We start from the raw sequence: 23,690 nt of genomic DNA, 5'->3' as shown, positions 1-23,690 counted from the left end.
CCAGAAAAATTTAACAGTGTGCTCAAAGCAGTAGCAGACCGCAACCAAGTTACTAAACTACATAACCTCAAAGATACAGAGAGATATACGCACAAAGAGCACATCACCCACAAGGGGGTAAAAAGGAGGGGGGGGGGTAAAAAAAAAAAAAAAGAAAAGGCCAGCCTGAGATTTCTCCTGTTGCCTCGTTAAATACAGGAAGACCCTAGAGCAATGGCCACTATGCTCTGGATGTAGCCAGAAACTAACATACCTAGCTAAGGTGTCATTCAAGTCCAAAAGCAAGGGACAGACACTTGTAAATATGAGACATTACTGGGAGAAGAAAACAGGAATCTAGGCAATCAAGAGAGGAGCCAACATTTGGGGGCAGGGGTGGCTCAGTTGGTTGGGTGTCCAACTCTTGATATCAGCTCAGGTCTTGTGCTCAGGGTTGTGAGTTCAAGCTCCACATTGGGCTCCACGCTGGGCATGGAGCCTACGAAGAAGAAGAAGGAAGAAGGAAGAAGGAAGAAGGAAGAAGGAAGAAGGAAGAAGAAGGAGGAGGAGGAGGAGGAGGAGGAGGAGGAGAAAGAGAAGAAGAAGGAGAGACGAGACAAAATTAAAGATTCTTTATTTATTTATTTGAGAGAGAGCGCGCGCACGCATGAGCAGGGCGAAGGGCAGAGGGAGAAGGAGGCTCTCTGCTGAGCAGGGAACCAGACGTGGGACTCCATCCCGGGACCCTGGGATCATGACCTGAGCCGAAGGCAGACGCTTAAGCGACTGAGCCACCCAGGTGCCCCAAGAATAAAGATTCTATATTAGGAAAGCCATACTTGAGTAAAAGCCATTAGATCAATTTAAATAGAGGACAGAGCCAAAGAATGATGGACAGCATGGTGATGGACAGAATGAAAAGTACGTGAAGTTAATAATAACAGGATTTTAAATGAGAAATTGGAGAGGGAGGGGGAAGAATAAGAATGCCCGCATGCTCGTCCTCTAGGCTAGGGAGTGAACGCACATGGTCAGAATTGCAACACCGCTTTAAAAAGCCGCAATCCTAACCCTGTGATGCTTTCACAAATCTCTTCCCTTAACCTTTGATGAACCTTTTAGAAAATAAGCTCTCGTGTTAAGGAAACATTTATTTTTTGAACTTTAACATTTCTCTGGTTTTACTTCAGCTTCTCGTTTACTGAGATCAAGTAAAAATGTAATATTTTTGTTACAAAATAGCACTGTCAATTATTAGCATTGTAATTTTTTTATTACAAAATAGCAGGTTGCATTTTCACAAAGGTACTTGCGTCTTCAAAACCATTGTTGTCCCTGCCCTAAATGTAGTATAAAGTGGCCTCAATGAGGTGAATGCAGGATGACCGGAGGTTCCTTTGGGTGGCCAGGATGTGGAGTGAGAGACATTTTCTCCTTTGTACTTGTCAAGTGTTGATGGATTATATTGAATGTGCGTCGTTTTTATGATTTTATACAAATACAGAGGATTCATCTTAACTAGAACACAACAGACTGGGGAACAAAAACATACCAAGAAGTTAGCAGTGCTTAAAATTGGATGGTGGATATGGTAAAAATTTTCTTCTCTGTACTTTTCTATACTTTTCCAGGAAAAAAAAAATCCAGTGTTGTTAAAGAATGTGCAGTGATGTTGGAAATTTATGGTAGCTAGTAAAGTGTTAAGAGAAAAAACAAAACCGGAAGCCTCTACGTGTATTGGCACATGTACACAGAAGAGAGATCAGCACCGATAAAGGGGTATGGAAGACTTCCTTGTCCTTCTCTCTTACCAACTTAATTTCTGGAAGGTGAACATTTATGACTTGTGTAGTTAAAAGACATATCTTGCTTTTGTTTTTGAATACAAGGGGCTTTTTGGAGGTAATGATTCCCAGGCCCAGAGATTCTGTCATGGGAGATAGAGCATTAGTGTAGGAGGACTGAAACCCCAGATGAAGAGGATGAACGGATTTCAGAATTCCCGTGGGGTGCAGTAGTCCGGTGATGCAGCAGAAACATGGAACTAGGGGGTGAAGGCTGCCCTGAGTCAGAGACAGCCCTCAGACGCTTCCCCTGTACCATTCCCATAGCTGCCCACACCCAGGAAGACGTTTGTTAGGTCAGAAACAAAATTAAGGAGAAAAGGGCTCCATTCAGACTCAATGAGATAGAGCACCTTGGAATAACACACCACGCGAAAGTCTGGCATGCCCAAGCCAAGGTGCCCAAGCTTGTACTCTTTATGTGCTTTTGATGGATGAAAAACAAAAAAAGAAAAAAAAAAACAGCTCATAAAAGCAGATGAGTTTCTAAAAGGAGTTACCTTCAAGCTTCACCAACATGCAGATACTCGGCATGCTTAGACCTTAAGGTTTGGAATATTCCAACCGGAACAAAACTCACCCGTGGCTATGGCCCAGTAAACGTCTGATCCACTCAGTAACTCACCACATGCTATGGGAGAATAAACCTGGGACCCAGGCACTTGGAGCAGAATTCGAAATGGAGCGACCCGTGCATTGGAATCCAGCACTGCATCCAGAGCACCTACCAGGCGACCTTCAAAAGAAAACAGAAAGTGCACTTCTGAGCATGGGGACTGACCAGCTCCTGCACACAGTTCATTGGTGTCTAAACTCGACACCAGAAGGCAGCAGGCTTGGGTCCGGTTCTTCAGCTCACCGCTCAAGAGCCCAAGCTCCGTGAGGCCCAGGGCTCTGGCTGCCTAGTACCAGTCACCCAACATCTGGAACGGGCCTGACACGAACAGGCACTCAGTACAGATTTGCAGAATCCAATGACCAAGTGAACAAGGGGCCCTGAACACGTCATCTAACTAACCTGTTTGCTTTCCTCGTCATCTCCATCACAGAGGTAACATGACTGTACATAAGAGCTGGGGATCTGTAGTCAGAATGCTTGACTCCAGACCCCAGTTTTCAAGCTGTGTGACCTTGGGCAAGTTCCTTAACCTCTCCATGCCTTGGTCTCATTCGTGAAAGGGAATAATCACAGTATACCTACCTCATAGGGTAATTATGAGAATTACCGTATGCAACATTCAAAAGGTCTTAGACTATTTATTGCCTGAGTGTAAGAAGTACCATTATTATTATATCATCATCTCAAAGGTAGATGAATAATCCCTGCCTACTCCAGAAGGGGACTGTGAGAAGCAAATAATAAACTGAAGTCCTTCACAGATCATAAAGCATACAAAGTAAAGGTCTATCCTTCTGTTGTAATGAATATCATCATGAATCCACAGCAAACACAGAAACACACACCCCCACGCGCCAGGTGGCAGACGATTTCGTATTGTCCCATTACCGGTAAGTGTGTTTGCCAAGCTTCTGCACTGTAAAGTTACTCTTTTTTCCCTTTGTAATTAACAAGTATTCTGTGAAGTACTTTGAAACTACGTTTCCCATTAAATTTTCAAACTCATTTATTTCTATCAGTATGGTTTCGTGTTTTCCTACTTTATCCAATCTAGTATTATGATTATTTTGATGTTCACATTGTCTCTGACTTGGCCAGTGGGAGCCCTTCAAGGTGGCTTCTGTGTCCTTTGGACATGTCCCCATTACTCCTTCTACTCTCTGGAATGATCAAATGATCCCAGTTCATCCTGCATTTTTCCTGCTCTAGCCCTGGCATCAGCCATTTCTCTAAGAAGCCCTGGTTCATTTAGTGAAGAGTGGTATTTAAAAGCCAAGATCTGGGGTGCCTGGGTGGCACAGTCATTAAGCGTCTGCCTTCGGCTCAGGGCATGATCCCGACGTTCCGGGATCGAGCCCCGTATCGGGCTCCTCCGCTGGGAGCTTGCTTCTTCCTCTCCCACTCCCCCTGCTTGTATTCTCTCTCTCGCTGGCTGTCTCTATCTCTGTCAAATAAATAAATAAACTCTTTAAAAAAAATAAAAAATAAAAAAATAAAAGCCAAGATCTGGCAGCCAGGTACACTTACTGCTATGGGGGTGCTTGTTCCCAGAAGCTTTCAGTGGACAGAGCTTGAGACTACACATACATGTACATATATGCATATATGTATGGGTATATATGTGTTTACATATGTATATACAAGTACACATTAACATTTTATACCAATTTTATACATTATTTTTATACCAATTTTATACATAAAAACTGAGTTCATACCAGTATCCCCAATGGCAATCACATATCACAACGTTCATTCCAGTTTCCTTCCACATTTGCAACTCTCTTCTCCAATATCGAGGAACCTGGCTTCCATTATTCTTAATGTATTTACTTATCTGATCAATCCGCCTGTGGCTACCAACGTCCCTTTTCTGACAGATGCCCTCTTCACCCTAGTCAGGCTCCAACTGTCCATCCACCCCACCCGTACAATCACCTTGATCTGTCCCAGTTAATGGCTTGAGGGGAAGAAGGAAGGGTACATAAGTTTTTATAGTGATTGTTCCTTAGGCGGCTCAGAATTTTTGCCCCCTTACTGGCTTGCTCTCAACTTGCAGATAATTGAGTGGGGCTGAAAGCTGTCAGGTGGATCAAGGGGCTGCTGCTTTAACACAGAACTGGCACAGCTGCTTAGGGGAGCTCTGTGATTAAAAGCACAGGTAGGGTGGGGGGCAGGGTAAAGTTAAAGATGCATTTGTACAAGATTGATAAAACATGTCTGTCAAAGGTTGGAGGGGAGTGAGTGACAGGGAAGCAGATGGACACTAGAAAGGTGCTAAACCGCCCCCCCATCCCACATGCAGACTTAGCACTTCCCAATTTAAGACTGGTTGTAGAATCCGCATCTAGTTTGCTAATAAGAAAAACCTGAGCAACAAAAGAAGGAAATGAGAAGGATGGGAAATAACTTAGCATTGACACAACACAGTAGCAATCTTTTTGATCAGAAAGAGTAATTTTTTTCTCTTCAAGACCCAGGAGCTTTTGCAATGGTCAGGATGTTTTACACCAACACAACCAACCTGGTACTGAACTTCAGGGGCGGGAAGGTGGCGAGGGCAGCAATGAAGCAAAAAAGGGACTTCTAGCTTCAGCTCCCCCTGTAAAGAATTTCAAGTCCTCACGCCCACCCTAACAACAAGAAGATGAGCAAACTGACCAACAGCAGCTTTTCTGGGACCCATCAGAGAACGAAGGTCACAGGTCAAAAATCATAACCCAGAAATCCGGAGAGAAGGGACAACCCAAAGTCCAGCCAAGATCTGCTCACCTGAAGCAGAAGCTGCTGGGGCCGTAAACTGGTAGGAACACTTCAGGGGTGGTTTTGACAAATTGCTGGGGCTAAATGTGGACTAGCAGGAGAGTCAGGAACTCTGATAGCCAGTCTTAGGGGGCCCCAAACCAGTATAGTTTTTATCACCAGGTTCTCACTATGAAGAGCCAGGAAACTTCCCCACCCCACCCCCACCCAGCACGCTCTTCCAGGGGAAAGGAAGAGTCCTCACAGTGCAGAGTGCTCAGAGCATTCTCCGTAACACAGGCCTGCTCTCCAGGGGACAGACTTTTCTGGAACCTTACCCCAGCTGGGCAAAGGGTGTTTCTCTGACTCCAACCCGCTCCAGTCTTCCAGGCTTTCCTGGAACTGAGGGGGGTGCAGGAGGGAGGCATCCAAGAAACACTGTCAAGGACACATCCCAGGGACACAGACCCACTGAAAGACCAAGATTCTCTGGTAAGATTTACAGGGCTCTTCCCCCCATACTTTACCACTGCATCAACAGACTCCGGCATGACAGCTGGAAGAGCTGGAAGACCCAGAGTCCACGTGAGGAGTTTGGCTTTTGGGGGTTTGTTTTTAAGTAAGCTCTACACCAAATGTGGGGCTTGAACTCACGACTCTGAGATCAAGAGTCCTATGCTCTGGGAGAGGCACCTGGGTGGCTCAATCGTTAAGCATCTGCCTTCAGCTCACGCGTGATCCTAGGGTTCTGGGATGGAGCCTCGTGTCAGGCTCCCTGCTCCGCTGGGAGTCTGCTTCTTCCTCTCCCACTCCCCCTGCTTGTGTTCCCTCTCTCGCTGGCTGTGTCTCTGTCAAATAAATAAATAAAATCTGTCAAAAAAAAAAAAAAAAGAGCCCTATGCTCTGGGGCACCTGGGTGGCTCAGTCAGTTAAGCATCCGATCCCTGGTTTCAGCTCAGGTCATGAGCCCGGGGTCATGAGATGGTCCACTCCCCTCAAGCTCCGGCTCAGCGAGGAGTCTGCTGGAGATTCGCTCCCTCTCCCCCTCGCGCAAGCGCATGCGCTCTCTCCTGCCCCCAATAAACAAATTAAATCCTTAAAAAAAAAAAAAGTCACATGCTCTACCAACTGAGCTAGCCAGGCACTTGGAGTTCGTCCTTCAAGAAGCCCAAAGACAGAGAGCCCAAAGCAAGGACACCCGAGGAAGCGGAGGACCTCAGGCACCTGTCGCTACAGCACACAGACACAGCCCAAGTCCTGGTCAGAATCGTACAAAACACACACTAAAGAACGACTTCTTCAGTTCTTAGTACTCCACACAACCTGTCTGGCTTTCAGAAACAATTACAAACCGTGCCGAAAGTCCAGAAAACACAGTCTGAAGAGATGAAGCGAACGTGAGCGAACGAGCCTCGTGCACGACACAGACGAGATTGCCTGGCCGGTACTCCCAGAACCATCCGAGTCATTAAAAACGAGTCTGAGAAACAGTTACAGCCAAGATGACAACCATCTGTGAAGCGGCATCCTGAGAGGGACCCTGGAGCAGAGAAAGGCCACAGCGAAATCTGAATAAAACATGGACTTCTATGAACCAACCCTCTGCGTGTTTTCTCCCGCAGCTCCGACAAGTAACCAGTAACACAAGAGCCTGAAACGAAACAAATTTATTATCTTACAGTCCTGTAGGTCAGAGGTCTGACAGAGATCTCACTGAGCTAAAACATCGTGTCAACAGGTACATTCCTTCCTGGAGGCTTGAGATAAGAATCCCTTTGCTTCCCTTTTCCAGCTCCGAGTGACCCCTTCCTCCATCTTCAAAGCCAGCAACACCAGGATGAGTTCCTCGACCAGTTTTAAAAACCCTTGTGATCACACTAGGTCCCTGGTAATTCAAGCTCATCTCCCTATATTAAGGTCTGCTGATTAGCAACCCAACTAATCCCACCTGCATCGCTAATTCCCCTTTGCCATGGACCCTAACATATCCACAGGCTTGAGTCTGTTCTGCCCACCACCATAATCCATCAACAATCAGTTCATTCATTGTAACAAATACGTCGTACTAATACGTCGATAATAGAACTGGGTGTGGGGTATAAGAGAACTCCCTATACTACCTTCACAATGTTTCTGTCAATTTAAAACTGTTCTAAAAAAATAGAGTTTAGTGGGGCACCTGGGTGGTTCAGTCGGTTAAGCGTCTGCCTTCAGGTCAGGTCGTGATCCCAGGGTCCTGGGATCAAGTCCCACATTGGTGGTGGTGGGGGGGGGGTCCCTGCTCAGCGGGGAGTCTGCTTCTCCCTCTCGCTCTGTGCACCCTCTCTCTCTCTAATAAATAAATAAATCTTTTTTAAAAAAATAGAATTTAGTGTTTTTAAAAAGTGACAAGGGGAGTCAGGCCAGTCAGCCTCCACCTGCAGACAAGGGCCCTCGGCATCTACACAAATGCAAACTGTCCCTTCAGGAGCCCCAGGAGCAGACAGGCTCTGAATCTGGGGTAAACCAAAGCACAAACACAAGAGAAATAGCAGACAAGGGGCCGAGATGGCAGAGAAGATGCACAAGTGGGAGGCGGGTCAGTGAGAGTTCTCAGCAGGAAAACCAAAATTGAGAAATGAAAAATCAGGAAGAAAAACGTAACCTTAAATTTCTGCTGAATGGTGAAGGAAAAAGGTTAGCGTGGCAAAGAAATCGCTCAGAGTCATGAGAAAATAGGGTATGATGTCCACAAATTTCAAATGGGTCAAAGAGAAAAATATATACATATATACACATCGATAAAGCAAATATATGGCAAAATGTTTACACATAGCTCTTAACAACAGGGTACACAGCCCTACTCATCTTTGTATAAGGAAGCTGAAGATAACTCACATGGATGTCTTCGAGGCAGTATTTATCTGCCAGGCTCAGACTCATGAAAAAGAACAAATACTGAAGTTCTACATATAGTGTCCGATTTCTCATTAATCCTTTAGCCAACTTTGGAGGGTGGCATGAAGCCGCTAAGGCTCCGAGCTGTAGAGACCACTGGCCCTCGCCAGCTCCAGCTCCGAACCAGGCCTCCTCCTCCCTGCTCTAGGGCTGTGTAAGACAGGTAACAACAATTTTCAGAAATGCTCCATCAGCCACAAACCCACCCTTCTAACTCCATTCAGACTGACTTGGCTCTGCCAAGCCCTGGCTGGCGAAGCCTTCACTCTGCCTCCACCAACGAGTCCCCCCACATGCAGGGCAGCTCCCAGGGAGCACTCTGGTCTGCCTTCTGCGGCAGCTCCATATGGCTTGTCTGGCTGTACAGGAAAACCCTCCTGGCGGCTCAGTGAGTGCAACTCTCCTATTTTTAGGCTATCAGAATAACAACTCTGGCTGAGATAGATGTCGAGTGACAAGTTTTATAATTAGGGCCCAAAAGGGGCCTATGAATAATTTGCTTCTAAGTGATAATGCTGCAGTTCTTTCACTCTGGCTACATTTCATGCCCATGGGTGGTACCCAGTTTAAGGCGAAAGGGCAGCTGCTGACATGGGACAAACAGGGACACTTGGAGAAGCGGGCCTACTGCCTGCTGGTTTGTATAACCTCTGTGTTGTGCCTGGGCCTCAACCACAGGTGCTCTGCTCTTACCAGTAAGAGCACCCTTGCATAGTAAAACTCATTTAAAACACAGCAACACCCAGCCCCCATGGAAAGCACTTTAAGTAAAAACAAACAAACCAGAAAACAGTCTATTTTTCCCCCTGCACCGAAGAAAGTGTGTCTTCCTAATGGTGCCGGGCTTATAACAGACCCCAGGAGCCCCATGACAAAAAAATTCTTTTATTCCAGTAAAGAGCTTCTCATCATGATGCACAAGCCATCGATGGACAGCACGTCCACGGCACCGCAGCTTGGCACCTTACTCCAGGTGGGAAACTCGTCTGGTCTAGAGCTCTGGCTTCACGTTAGGGCTGTTTGGTTTGGCTGCTATCACTGTTTTGGAGACGTTGGGGGAAAAGCAAATAAAGAACCAGAATAAAGGAAAAAACTTTTATTTGTAAAAAGTAATACATAACCTAAAAAAAAATCACATGAAGTCCTTTCTACTATTTTTGAAAAAAGATAAATGTTGGGGATATTTGCATTCTTAACGAGAGCTCTACCTATTCTAAGTAAAATTCATAATCCAAATTACCAGACTCCGAATGTTTTGTTTTTTTACAAAGCATTTTCTAGAATTCAATATACCTCTTTGTGTGTGTTCTGTATGATGCCTGCTATTTTCGGAGTGCAGTCGATCAGTAGGCAAAGCCACAGGGTAACTGAATCTCCCGGGAAGCTCTAGCGCCGGACCCCGGATGAGCTCGTCTTTATAGTGGATAACACAGCAGCCATGTGCCCATCACGGTGACAGGATGAGCCTGCCAAACCCACAACATGAGTCTGAACTAGTGAAGGGCCAGAGAGCAGAGCTCCAAGGGCACCACGAGGGAGGGATTCTAGCCCTGGTTCTCGAGAACAGGACGGGCAGCCACCAAGCCCAGACCTGCACGCTGCATCCCAGATACATGGGAACAAGGACAGCCACACAATGACCCTTTGCCTTCTCAGGAAACCAAGAGAGGATGGCCGGTACGGCGCAAACTCTCATCAGCCAGGAGGAGTTTCAGTGTAGACTGACTGTCCTGCTCACGCTGGACTCAAGGGAGAGAGAATTCTTTCTGCCCTCACTCAGAAGCTGTGAAACTCCTTCACTGGGAACAGAGTTTCAGTTTTTCAAGATGAAAAGCACTCTGGAGACAGACAGTGGCCATGGTTGCATAACAGTGAGAACTGTACACATAAGAACAGCTGAGGGGCGCCTGGGTGGCTCAGTCAGTTAAGCGTCTGACTCTGGATTTCAACCCAGGTCATGATCTCAGGGTCGTGAGATCAATCTCCACACAGAGCCTGCTCAAGATTCTCTTTCCCTCTGCCCCTCCCCCCATTCTCTCTCTCTCTAACACATAAATAAAATCTTAAAAAAAAAAAAACAGTTGAGATGGCTAATGTTATGTGTATTTTACCACAATTTTTTTAAAAAGCATGACAATTCTAACAGTCAAATATCCACAGTTGGGCTCCTAAAGTAAATACAAAAACAACTTTTCCTAACTCCATTCCACAAGTGGTGAATCATAAATGCATTTGAACATAAATGTGCTCTGGGTCCACACTGCTGAACCCTGACACGTTCTTCTAGTGCCTCCATAAATAATCCTTGGACGGGGACCAAGCTGCCTGCTTTGGCTCAGACCGAACATAAGGATCCTGTCATAGTGAACCTCCGAGAGGGGTGACGTAATGCTCAAAGTGCATGACAACAAGAATCCTGCACAAAACACCATCATGACAGCCAGTTCCAAACACAGTGAATGCCCTGCCTTAACAGACACATGTTGCTATGGATATAACGAACACTATCTTGAAAATTCCCCAGCATTTCCATCCACTTGACCTACCATTTATCTGCTCTTCTGGCATGATGGTTATGTAAAGCAATTAGGATTAAATTCTTATAGTGCAGGAATGATTCAGGGCTATAAAATGAAAGGAAAGGGGGCAAAAAAACAAGAATCTACAAAGAAGTTGACTTTAAGACCTGATACCATCTCCAAATGAAATGCTGGCCACCGGCGGCATCTGGGAAGACTGGATACCTGCTCCACTCTATACTTCCAAGCCCACCACAATCCCAGGTTGCCCACAGCTGTTCCCTGGACACTGACATGTCGTTCCTGGCCCCTCCCAAAGTCTATGGAACCATCCTGATGGTTCTAGCCCCAAGCTAACCCGCCCTTTCCATTCTGTTCCGCTCTTTTCAGATACCTGTCACCCTTCTTCTTTTCACATAAAGGTATACATTATTAATATAGGAGTTTGAAGATAAGTATACACCCATGAAACCATCACCACAATCTATGCCATAAACATGTCCATCGCTTCCCAAAGTCTCTTCCCACCCTTTTATTAATATATAACATTGTGATAAGAACATTTAACATGTTAAATTATGTTTAGCAAACATTTAAGTCTACAAAATTGTTAACTACAATCATTATGCTGTATAGTGGATCTCTAGGACATGCTCATCTTGTATAACTGAAACTTGGTACCCTCTAATTCCTCCCCATTCTCTGCTCCCCGCGGCACCTGGCAACGCCATTCCATTCTCTGCTTCCACTGGTCTCACTATTTGAGATTCGTTATATCATATAAGTGGTATTATGTAGTATTTTTCCTTCTGTGACTGGCTTATTTTGCTTAGCATAATGTCCTCGAGATTTATCCACATTGTTGAAAATGGTAGGATTTCCTTCTCTTTTAAGGTACTGCCACTCATTTTAATCCCGAACCTTCCCCACTGTGGCCTCACTGGCTGCAGTTTAGAAACGATGACAATACTTTACTTCTGGGGAAGGGTTAATCAAACTACAGTGTGCCTGGCACATAGGAGGTGTTCACTAAAAGGGTCTTAAAAATTGCACATGAGTTACTGTATTGAAATGCATGTAGCTTGGTAAGCCTGATGAAACAGGCAGACTCATCCCTTTTAAGACTTGTTTGCAGTTTTACAGGCTCCCAGGGGGCTCTTTCCACGCGAGGAGCTGGAATCCTGCAACGTACTGTCTTTCATTTTGAACTTGAGTCTATGGAAATGGCTTGCTTCACTGACCCTCTTGACTCTCATATTGATTCCCATTTTGCAAAAGAGGTACTATGGCCTTACCTTATTTATTTATTTTTCTGCAATCCTTGAATGCGTCTAAGCTCCATTTCCTGCATTTAAGTATGCACAGGGCCATTAAACAACAGTGTGGTTGGCGAGGTGGAGGCAGAACTGTGACTGTAACAGCATAAGGTGCTCTCAGGCAGCAGGCTGCATTTAATAAAATCTGGCTGGTAAACAAGTTTGTGCCCCACGCAGGAGTCTCGTTGAACAAGTTTAACAAGCTTTCTGTAACTGTTTCTGAGCACGAAGGGACAGTTCTTTGGACTTCATGCTCAGCCACAGTGGGTTCCATTCATCTCGAGAGTATGCGGGTATACCAAAAGAGGTCAAGCTTAGCACACCACTGTCTGACACACCTGTTTACAATACCCTTTACTACCTTGCAGTAAAGCCCATACTTCTGACTTTGGTTTCAACATTTCTGTCCTTGATAGCAAGTCTCTTTAGGCATCAAATTACACCTAATTTGCTATTACTAAATGCTAGATGTTTATAACGTACGCAAGTTTCTTACTTTAAATGCACGTACCGGGGGAAAGGCAAGGGATCCTTTATCAGTTCCCAACACCTGGCGTACCCGGCTCCTGGAGAGCCTTTAATAAATATTTGCTTAATAAATCCTCTGAGTAAAACAAAATCAAAGAACACAGTTCTTTAAGTTCACTTGAAAGAAATTGTTTTTCCATATGCTACAAGTAGCTGGAGTTTTGTTCACTGTGGATTCTGATCTTGAAATCCGATTACTCAGTCTGCCATCTGTCACTCTTTCAGAGACTTGCAACAGATCAACAATTGCGTGGTTCTGTTACAGAACTCCACTAATCTTATCTTAGACCAGGCAGGAGGTAAGAGTTTCAGTAACTAAATTTATCTCAGGGATTAAGCAGATTTTATTTTTTGTTTTGTTTTGCTGTTAGAAGAAAGCACACAGCACAGAAGTCCCAGCCTGTACTAAATATGTAACTCTGTAATGCTGAGCCCTCCCTTCTAGAGAATCGGACAGATGGTAATTTAACCATTATTCAAGAAAGGCAGAAAAAGGACAACAGGGCAAGCTAGAGAGGAAGGAGAACATCCTATCTCCCTAAGAACAGGTGTTCCATCCCATGGAAATAAGGAAGTGGATTTACCCCTATGGCCATGGTCTGCCTTCCCCGTCAGGTGACACTACTATAGACCCAGTCTGTAACAAGCCATCAGTCCGCACATCTCACAGAACCTGTTGCCATCTTGAGGTCCTAAGAAAGCCTTGGTACAGGGCTTAGGCATGTGCAGGTCATGAAAGGGTCCAAGGCAGAATCAGAGAAGAAAGTCACAGAGGATAAAATGACAGCTTGCCCCTCTCTCTACAGCTATCACACATCATGGGAACAGTGGTCACCTAGCCCTTCAGAAAATGTTTCTGTCTGAACCCAAGATGCCCATCTACCAATGTCCCTGGGCTGAGAGCTGGTAGGGAAAAGCAAACAGGGAGCCAGTAATTAGGGGGGAAAAATCAAATCAAATTAAAATTTAATAAGATCGAATGGAGAAGGCTTAGTAGCTATAATTTACTTTCTCAGACTCATGGCCGGCTCTTTATTACGGGAGTTTTCTACTGGGAATTCTGATCTTGAAATCTGACTGTTCAAAGCCTTCCTCACTTAGAAAGAGCTGCTGCAGCCTTCAGAGTCTGGATCCCTGCATCGAGCCAGTGCAGAGCACTTGTTGGCAAAACACTCTGACATTTATTCTGCAGACATGCACCCCGTGGTAATGATGGAACAGGGACATCTCATGACCTGGCTCTCCTGTTCAGAGCACTTTTGTGCTGGAGAGGCTGGCCACCAGCAGAAACCCAGGTTAAGTCCTTATCACATAAGGCTGAGGACATAGGACATAAGAGATAAGCAACTTTCAGCAGGGTGTTGGTTAGCCAAGACCTAAAAGAGTTCTCTCTATACCACTGAGGAAGATTTTAAGTTGTTAGAGCAGTGAGAGTGGAAATAAAAATAAATACAAGAAAAATCCCCGTCCAATCCCACTGGGTCAACAAACCAAACTAACTTCATGTTTCTGTGCTTCCTCCTGGCAAATGGGTGCTATTTATTTCACTGAGAAGGTGAAGCGGGTCACAAAGTAATATCTTAGTACTCAATCAGTCTCCTAGAGCTGAATGATGCCCAATGCCCTGAGAAGACCCAGAAGACTCATGGACTCCATTCCACAGGAAGCCCCAAAGAACCCTCAGTTGATCTAAACTAGGGAAGTCATATACTCAGGAGTCACAGAGTCCTGGGTTCAAATCCCTACTCTGTCCCTTATTAGCTGTGTGGCTTAGATAAGCATCCTCACTTCCGTCACTCTCTGTTTCCTCCTATGTCCAGTGAGGTCTGCATGGATCGTGAAACATGTGTAGAGTACCTGGACCACACACCTGGGACAGACTGAGTTGTTTCCTCCCAAAAAAGATGCTGAAATCCTAACCCCCAGGTCTCACAAGGTGACCTGACTTGGAAAGCAGGTTTTTGCAGACGTCATTAGTTAAAATGAGGTCATACTGGGATTATCTAATATGACTAGCATCCACATGAGAAGACAGCCATGTGAAGACAGACACACACGGAGAATTCCTTGTGACACTGAAGGCAGAGATTGGAACTGTACAGCTGCAAGGACTCTCAAAGCCTTCCAGCCATCACTAGAAGCAAGCAAGGATTCTCCTGCAGTCATCAGGGAGCATGGCCCACTAACTTCCTGATTCAGAAGTTCCAGACCCCAGAACTATTGTTCTGTTGTCTTAAGCAACCCAGTTTGTGGCTCTTTGTTACGACAACCCTAGGAAACTAATGCACTGCCCCACTCAGGAAGACCTCCTAATGGTCCGCATATATGCAAACGAAGAGAGAGCTTTCAACGTACAATGTAAAACCGTCTTTCTGGACCCAAAGTGGATTGCATAACCAAGCGCTATTTACTGTCAACATTATTTATTTGACCTATTGCCCTGGCTCGTCAATAATCTAAGTACAGGAAAAGACAAATTCAGGGAAGAGGCATCCATTCATTCAAAGTCTATGTCAATTGCTTAGAGGGAAAAACCTTTTTTGAGCCTTTAGAAGAGTGAACACCTTGGAATTTCCCCATATAGGGAGGTGGGGGAGAAAGCCCCTGCACGGAAGCTGGAGAGTCTGCTCCTGATAACTTCCTCGTGATCAACATGAACACAATGCTTATTCGAAGAAGTTCCTGAAATAGCCAAAGTTCCAGTTATCGTGGTGCCCACTGGTCACAGAGTCATGCTTAGGTAAGGACTGGGCCCACTTCAATGTGGGGGGCAAGGGGCTCTCACTGCTCCTGGCACGTGGCCAGGCCCCCAGGCCCTGCCCAGAGACTCGAGTCCTATGGACCTGGTTCTGGCCTGACCTTGGCATTTCTAAGCGCCCTCAGGGGTTCTCATGTGTAGAGGGCTGGAGGGCTGCTGGCCATGCATCTTCCAACCCCTGGTCCAAATCTTTTCTACTCCACAGAAACCTGCGGGACACCCTCACATGAAGACCCCTCCAGCCAGTGAGCCTGAAAGGACGGGAAAGCAAGGAAGGAGGGTAAAAACCACTCTACTCACAAATTCCTTCACACCAGTGCCTGGCCCCTACCTCCCTGTAGACTGAGGAGCCCACATGTCCTCTCCACCCACATGTCCTGTCACCATCTGCTGTGCTGCTCCCTTCTGGCTGGCCTCAGAAGACACACAAGCCCCTCCATTCATGTTCCTGACTCCTTTCCTTCTGGACCCAGTTGCATTAACGACCCCTTTGAATCTCTGAAACAGGCGTTCCTGGGAAGTCAGCTGAGCATCGACTTCATGAGATCAAGCCCCAAGTCGGGCTCCGCACTCAGTGTGGAATCTGCTCGAGATTCTCTCTCTCTCCCTCTGCCCCTGCCCCCACTCACACTCGCTCAAATAAATTAAATAGATAGATAAATAAATAAAACAGGTGTTCCCTCTGATCTTTGGCTTCAATGCAGAGTAGCCTGGGAAGCTTCCAAAATACTGATGCCTAGGCCAGGCCCTGGAGTCTGGTGTAACTGGTCTGGGGTGCTGCCTGGGCACCAGCACGCTCACAGGCTTCCCTGTGCTTCAGCTGTGCAGGCTGACTGAGAACCACCATCCCAGGATCTTGCTCCAGATTCCTGAAGGCTCTTGACCCTGCTGCCCTTGAGCTGGTGATTCCTTTCACTGCTTTCACCTTGAGAGTTGCAGAAAAGTGAAACACATTTGCCAGCCCCTTTCTTCTTTACCCATTCCATCTGGCCCCCATCCAGACAATTCTTCTGCTGGGGTCCCTGAAAGGACAAGGACCATGTTTTGACACATCACTCATTCCATTCAAGCCTTAGTTTTCTTATCTGTAAAATGAGGATAATAATCCCCCTCACTGGTCGTGGTGAGGACCAAATAAAACAAGATGACCTATACAAAGGTGTCTCTCTCCACAAAACAGGCAAAATAACCCAAGTGAGCAAAGGACTCGTGTGGAATCCTGGTCGCCTGTCCTCCTGGCTGCTCCTGGCCTCCCTTGTGCCTTTGTTCAGTGGCCTGTCCCCACGGTACAGGAAAGGTCCCTGACTCCCGCCATAGCTAACACCAAGGGGAGGGAGGGGGAGGAGGCCAGCAACAGGGATGCTCTATCATCAGAAAACCAGCTCCTCAGACCAGATAGGGTTGACATGAAAACCTACACATGCTGAGGGCCACCCTGACCCTTCTCAGCCACTGCTCCCAATGCAAACCATCTCCCACACACCCTCAGGAACAGGCCTTCCTAGGCTCTGATCTGCATCTGTCCACCTGTCCTGCACATCTCAGGATTAGTGTGGGTAACTCCACAGGTTCTAAATCCTGCCTGAGCACTGGAATCACCTGGAGAGTTTTCAAATCCTAATCTAGAGATGCAAGAAGTGTGTGGTGAAGCCTGGGGCGGGGGGCTACTGGGAGCCCTCCAGGATCCTGAATCACTAGTTCTGGCTTATTATTTGCACAACAAGCAAGGGCCTTCGTTATCTGATGAAGCTGCTAAAGAGAACAGAAAGTGAAGGTAAGCATAAACCAATGCACAATAGCCAAGACATGGAAACAACCTAAGTGTCCACCACTTAGGATGGACAGAGATGAATGGATAAAAGACACGGAATAATACACACACATACACACACACAATAGAATATTATTCAGCCAAGAGAAAGAAGGAAATCCTACCATTTACAACATGGATGGACCTTGAGGGCATTATGCTAACAGGGAGAAGACAGAGAAAGACAAACACTGGATGATATCACTTACATATAGAATCTAAAAGCAGCTGAACCCGTAAAAACAAGAGTAAATTGGTGGTTACCACAGGCTGGAGGGTGTGGAAACTGTGGAGCTGTTTAAGGATACACACGTGCAACTAACAAATAGTTTCTGGAGACCTAATACACAGCATAGTGATTATAGTCAACAATACTGTATTATAAACTTCAAAGTTGCTAAGAGACTAGATCTTAATAGTTCCCACCACAAAAAAGAAATAATAATTATGTGACAGGACAGAGGAGTTAGTTAACACCACAGTGGTAATCATATTGCAATTTACAAACGTACTTAACCAGCACATTGTACACCTTCTACAGGGTTATATATCAATTATATCTCAATTTAAAAAAAAAAAACAACCCCATCCACCCATAGGGGAAAACCACCTGTTAGTCTCCTTAGTAGAATAACTAAATGCAAAAGCATAGAAGGCCCATGCAAGAAATGCCAATCTCAGCAGAAACACTAGAAAAGAAACAAAGTCCCAGGAAAGCTCTGGACAGACCCAAGGACACAGTGGACAGCTGATGCATGTGTGACCCTAAAACCGGGTATGGGCTAAGGGCACACGGTCTTTGCAAAGAAGGCATTCAGAGGGCAGGTGCGCATACACACACTTGTATATGTGTTAGAATTTCTGAGTGAGGCAGTTATGCCTTACAGCTCAGAAGCTGATACCTATTATTTTTTTAAAAGATTTTAGTTATTTTAGAAAGAGTGTGTGTGCACGAGCAGAGGTAAGAGGCAGAGGGAGAGAGAATCTCAAGCAGACTCTGCGCTGAGTGCAGAGCCCCATACGGGGCTCGATCTTCACAACCCTGAGATCATGACCTGAGCCAAAATCAACAGTCGGACGCTCAGCTGACTTTGCCACCCAGGCACCCCACTGATCTGTATTATAATAAAATGCTAGCAATCCGTTGAAGGGTTTTTAATTTTTTTTTTTAACTTCTTAGCCTTTCTGAAATTCAGCAGCCCAGAAATATTGAACTTAGAAGTCACATGACAACACTGACCAGCCTCACCTAACAGAGTCTACGACAGAGCAGACCTCCATCTCCCCTGACGGAATACAGTAAAGCGTCTCAAATCACCAAGGAGCTCTTTTGAGAGGAAAGAAAAATAAAGTCAGAGAAAAACAATTCCAAAGAGCGTTACTGAAAACACACGAAGCAATACCACAGTCTGTCCTTTAAAACATTGTTATCAGCTGTGCCTATGTGAACACAGTCATTTCAGTGCCCCCACCCTCATCCCTACCCCCACACCGTGGATCTTGTTACTACTGTCATCAGCTAACACCTATCACACATACAGCATGTGCCAGGGGCTACAACAAGCTCTTCCCACTCATCGCCTCTGCTTAAGACTCTCCATGCTGGGGCACCTGGGTGGCTCAGTTAAGCGTGGACTCTTGATTTCAGCTCAGATCATGATCTCAGGATTGTGAGATCAAGCCCCATGTGGAGCCCTGCAATGAGCTTCACACTGAGCATGGAGCCAGCTTAAGGTTCTCCCTCTCTCTCTGCCCCTCCCCTTCCCAATACATGTGCACACATGCTCTTTCTCTAAAAATATAAATAAATAAAATATTAAGAAAAAAGACTCCCTATGCGAAAAGTGGGCATGGTTTTACCCCGAGGCTCAGAGAGGTTATGTAGCTGGTACAAGGTCACACAGCAAAATGAGTAAGGAAGGAGTCAGGACTCATATACAGGAAAGTTGTCCCCAGACTAGCACCTCTTACCACCTATGCTTAGACTAACAGCCTGTGCTTCTTTTATGTTTTAAGATCTTATTTATCCATTTGAGATAGAGCATCCGTGTATATGAGTGGGGGGAGGGGCAGAAGGCGAGGGAGAAGCAGACTCCCTGCTGAATGGGGAGTCCAATCCGGGGCTCAATCCCAGGACCCCAAGATCATGACCTGAGCCGAAGTCAGACGCTTAACTGACTGAGCCACCCAGGCACCCCTAACAGCCTGTGCTTCTCAGCAGACCAACTTATTTTCCCAGGAGGGAGAACAGAATGGCAACATGGGCCCCTGGCACTAACAGGCTACCTGCTAAATGAGGAATCCTTGAAAGTCGGACAGAAATAGCCCTAGGGCAGTCACTTCACCAAAGGGGTTTCCTTAGGAAACATCCACACATACACCCCATGCCATCACAGAGATCCCTGAACCCAGGGAGAGCCCCCTAGGGAGCCAACACCTACACTCCCAGGTCCTTAGGAAGAAAAGAGTCCATACCTGGCACCTACCACCAACGTGTCCCCTACACTGTTGGGCCAGCAGGAACCAGGCTGAATTTCTGCAATTACTTGACTCTTTCATTCAACCAAGCAAAATGTAAGCTGTCTGTTCAGGAGTGAATTCCATACACCACCAGAAAAGCTAGGGAGAAAATATGGAGTATGAATACTGTCCTGGCATTGCATAATGTTTCTTGCAGGACTGCTCACGAAATCCAGTCACTGACAGCAACGTGAGCTCTCAACAGCATCCAGGACAGTCACCACCAAGGAGATGATTAAAGGGAATGATTATGAGCTACAACCATCACCCACATCCTAAAAGACGGGAAAAACAATCCTAGTGACAGGCAGTATGTGTGCTGAGGACCATCCAACTAGAACAGGGGCCCAATTCATCAATACAGACATGTTTTCTAAGCACCGGCCCTTGGGAAGAATCCACACAGGCCTCTTAACCATCCTCGGTGAGAGTGCCATGATGTGGAAGAACAGAGTGTATTTATTCACTAACCAAGTGACCGTGAGCAAGTCACTGTTCTCACAGCTTGGCACAGTGTAGTAATAAGTGTCAACAAAAGTTAACCTACGGGGGGGGGGCGCCTGGGTGGCTCAATCGTTCAGCGTCTGCCTTTGGCCCAGGGCGTGATCCCAGGTTCCTGCTTCTTCCTCTCCCACTCCCCCTGCTTGTGTTCCCTCTTTCGCTGGCTGTCTCTCTCTGTCAAATAAATAAATAAAAGCTTTTAAAAATAAATTTAAAAAAAAGTTAACCTACTGGGAGTGACACAGGCCACCTCTCCAGTCTTAAGTTCCTCATCCAAAACACGAAAGTCCTGTTCACAGGCCTGAACTAAGGAACCAAGAATGAGCACATGCCTCAAAATGACAAGGCTGGTGTGAGCTCCCTGCGCCGACATCCCTCAGGCAGCCTGGGTGGCATGGTGTGTCAGAAGCATGCACAGGAAGTAGGTGTCAATGCACAACTCCGGAGGGGGGCTGAGTAAATCATACAGACACACAAAATATGTTGTGACACATTTTCCAGTGCTATTATGCTGTCAAGTAAAAAACAAGATACAAAGCTGCATATCCCTAGGAGCGCAATTATATAAACAAAATTCATGGATAAAGCTAGAAAATCCATTCCAAAAAGTTAACTGTGGGATTTTTTGTTTTTTTTCTTTTTTTTCCCCTATATTTTTTCCCAATTTTCTACAATTAGCGTTTATTTATAAGATCGTGGGAGAAAGCATCACTATAAAATGTTTTTAATGTTCTCTTTTCTAATTTAAAGAACAGAATTATGACCAGAAATAATCTTTTTGATACTATATTGACTGTTTTGTTAAGGCTACATGCTGGGGATAGCCAGCTCTTGTGATTGCACATTACATAAAATTGTACATGGAACCAAGATGCACTTCCAGACTAGTCAAAAGCCCAACTGTTAAAGGCTTTTTTTTTTTTTTTTTTTGAGATTCTATTTATTTGCCAGAGAGAGAGAGATCGAGAGAGTAAAAGCAGGGGGAGCAGCAGGCAGAGGTAGAGGGAGGAGCAAGCTCCCCACTGAGCAGGGAGCCCGATGCAGGACTGAATCCCAGGATCCCGGAATCATGACCTGAGCCAAAGGCAGACACTTAACCAACTGAGCCACCGAGGCATCCCTGTTAAAGGCTTTAAAATAATTTTTTAGGGGTACCTGGGTGGCTCAGTTGGTTAAGCATCTGCCTTCGGCTCAGGTCATGATCCCGGGGTCCTGGGATTCAGTCCCACATCGGCCTCACTCCTCTGGGCGGGGGGGGGAGCCTGCTTCTCCTCCTTTCCTGTGTACTCTCTCTCTCTCAAATAAATAAATAAATCTTTAAAAATAAAATAACTTTTTAAAACAAAACAGTACCCCCAAATTTGGAAGCTCAGTCCACCAGCGCTCTCACCGGCGCACAGCTCACGTCAGCACACTGCAAGCCCTTTACGGTGGTGCCAAATGTTGGTCGGAGTGTAAAATGTGTTTTGCCACAGTCAGGAATGTAGACTTGCACCGTGGTATATGTTGGACAAAACACCAGGCCCGGCCGCAGTGTTAACGTGGGTATATGCTGCAGAAAATCAAAGGTAAGAGGCCCAGCAGAATGTCAAGGCAGCACCTATGTTCACCAGCACACAGAAGGTCAAGGCCTTGCGAACACATGAAACAGAGCAGGAGAGTCAGAGATCGACAGAGGTGAGAAGGGCACGCCAGCCCCAGGTGTGAGAGCCAAGAGCCGGTGTGATACCACAGCCCTGATCCGCGGTAACCGTTGCTAAGGAGCTGAGCTACAATCCAGCAGGATTCAAAGTAGGCGTGATTCTGAACCACACGGGGACCCACTGCTCTAGAGGTAGGACGCATCTCAAGTGCACTCCAAAACCAGGGCACGAGGCTGGGGGAAGGTACACACCTCGTTCTCAAACCTGTCCCTTCACCATCTGTGAAAGCTTTGTGCTTCTGAGCTTTTTTTCACGCTGTCATTCTAACCACTTCTCCTGAGAGAGACCATTTTACCCTTCCTGTGTGGTGTTACAGGGTCACTGCTCCAGGTCTACCTTGTAAGAGAGAGGAGGATTCATTACTTTAATGGACAACTAGCTGTGTAGATTTCAGCGAGGTGCTCGTGGAGGTCTCCACAGGCCAGAGAACACACGTCTCCCACGGCCACATCTCCACCCAGCGCCTTACAAATACATGGTCAGAGGCTGCCAGAAACAGCAAGAGAGAGGAGACGGAGGACTCACTCTAACCTCCAACAATGGAAGAATAACTCAAACCTGTTTTCCTTTCTTTACACCCATTGAAGACAGTACTTTCATCATCACATAAATGCAGCATGTAAGTGCTGTTGGGTCCAAGAAAAGTTCATTTGCTATTCCAAGGCTCTATGAGAAATGCTTTCAAATTCCCTAAAAATAATTGCTATAGAGTCCCAAAAGGGTTGTTTGCAGGCTAACCAAGATTTAAACACTACCGCATTTCTATTCCCCAAATCCAGAAGACTCACACTAAAAAAACAACTCTTCAAACTTAAGGGGAAACTTCATGATAATTCAATATATATTCAGTTGGCTGAAGGAGAGAGAACAGATTTGGCAAGGGTTTTAAGTGAACTCTCGAATCTGACAGGAGGTGAGCAAGGGTAATTCCCCAAGAGAATTCACTAAAAGCAACACTGAATTTGAGGATGTGGTCCTTTTTTCTTTTTTCTTTTTTCTTGTACACAGCCCAGGTCTACCAGTGGCCAGTAGCAGTTGCAGATTATTACTTAGGAAGCTGGGGGGAAAAAATCCTACAATCAGAGAGTCACAAACGGCCAAGCAGGCAAAATTCTTCTTCAAAGCGTTTGGAGACATGGCAGGACTTCCACCGCACAGCAGGACAGGACAAGTACTCCCCTAAATGGGCTTGTGAGCAGAGATGCAGGGCCCTCACCTTGTCAACGGAGCCAAGCTCTTTCATACACAAACTAGCTCACAGATAAACAATACAGATCACCAAAGGAATACGTTCATGACATTTGTGTGTGAATTAATTTCCTCTGAGCAAATGATATTTTTATGCCTGTTTAAAAAACAAGTGGTCTCCCATGACAGATGCATTCATCATCCAAACAATCGGGCGGCCTTCCGGCCACTCCTCTGTCCAACAGCCAGCGAGCACAGTCGTCAACCCAGCACCTCTAGAGCCCCCCGGGGCGCCCAGGGCCAGGGTTCAGATTCTGGAAACAGACTCCCACATTCCTGAACCTGCTATTCACAGCCACTCCCTCCCAAGAGTAGACAAAATGAGCAGTTAAAAAAAAAAAAAAATGGTAGGAAATATCCCATTTTCCATGTCTTACATATCTAGACCTGAATAACAGCATTTCTACAGATTTATGAAGCTCCTGCAAAGTCAGAAACTTGAGAAAATAGATTAAAAAAAAAAAGCTTCCTTGCAGAAGTTTTATTTTCACAAAGCAAGGCAGGTTCTGATCTATTAGAATTTCATTTATTTTAAAACTCCTTATTTCTGTTTCAAAAAAGTCCTGCCTTTACTTCCAGTAATCCTCTGAAAAAAGCAACCAAAACCACCAGCCCTCAAGATCAGAAATAAATCATGTCAGGCAATGTTTCCTGTCTTTTTACACC

The 23,690-nt window shown here is 45.7% G+C and overlaps 1 protein-coding gene across 5 annotated transcripts in view; it reads right to left on the bottom strand.

Annotated features, from left to right (window-relative positions):
* The window catches only part of TBC1D8 (TBC1 domain family member 8), a 105,151-nt gene that overhangs the window by 62,077 nt on the left and 19,384 nt on the right, over window positions 1-23,690 (bottom strand). For 3 of the 5 annotated variants that reach the window (XM_045771854.2, XM_045771850.2, XM_045771851.2), the window contains exon 2: window positions 2,404-2,559. In XM_045771854.2, the coding sequence (XP_045627810.2) occupies window positions 2,404-2,559 (156 nt within the window). The remainder of the gene's footprint in view (window positions 1-2,403; window positions 2,560-23,690) is intronic. The other 2 variants (XM_045771852.2, XM_045771853.2) reach the window with 1 other exon arrangement.

Source organism: Ursus americanus, chromosome 7, assembly GCF_024610735.1.
Source record: "Ursus americanus isolate L20-20 chromosome 7, mUrsAme1.1.p, whole genome shotgun sequence".
NCBI classification, from domain to species: domain Eukaryota; kingdom Metazoa; phylum Chordata; class Mammalia; order Carnivora; family Ursidae; genus Ursus; species Ursus americanus.
This window is presented reverse-complemented; position numbering and strand designations above follow the sequence as displayed.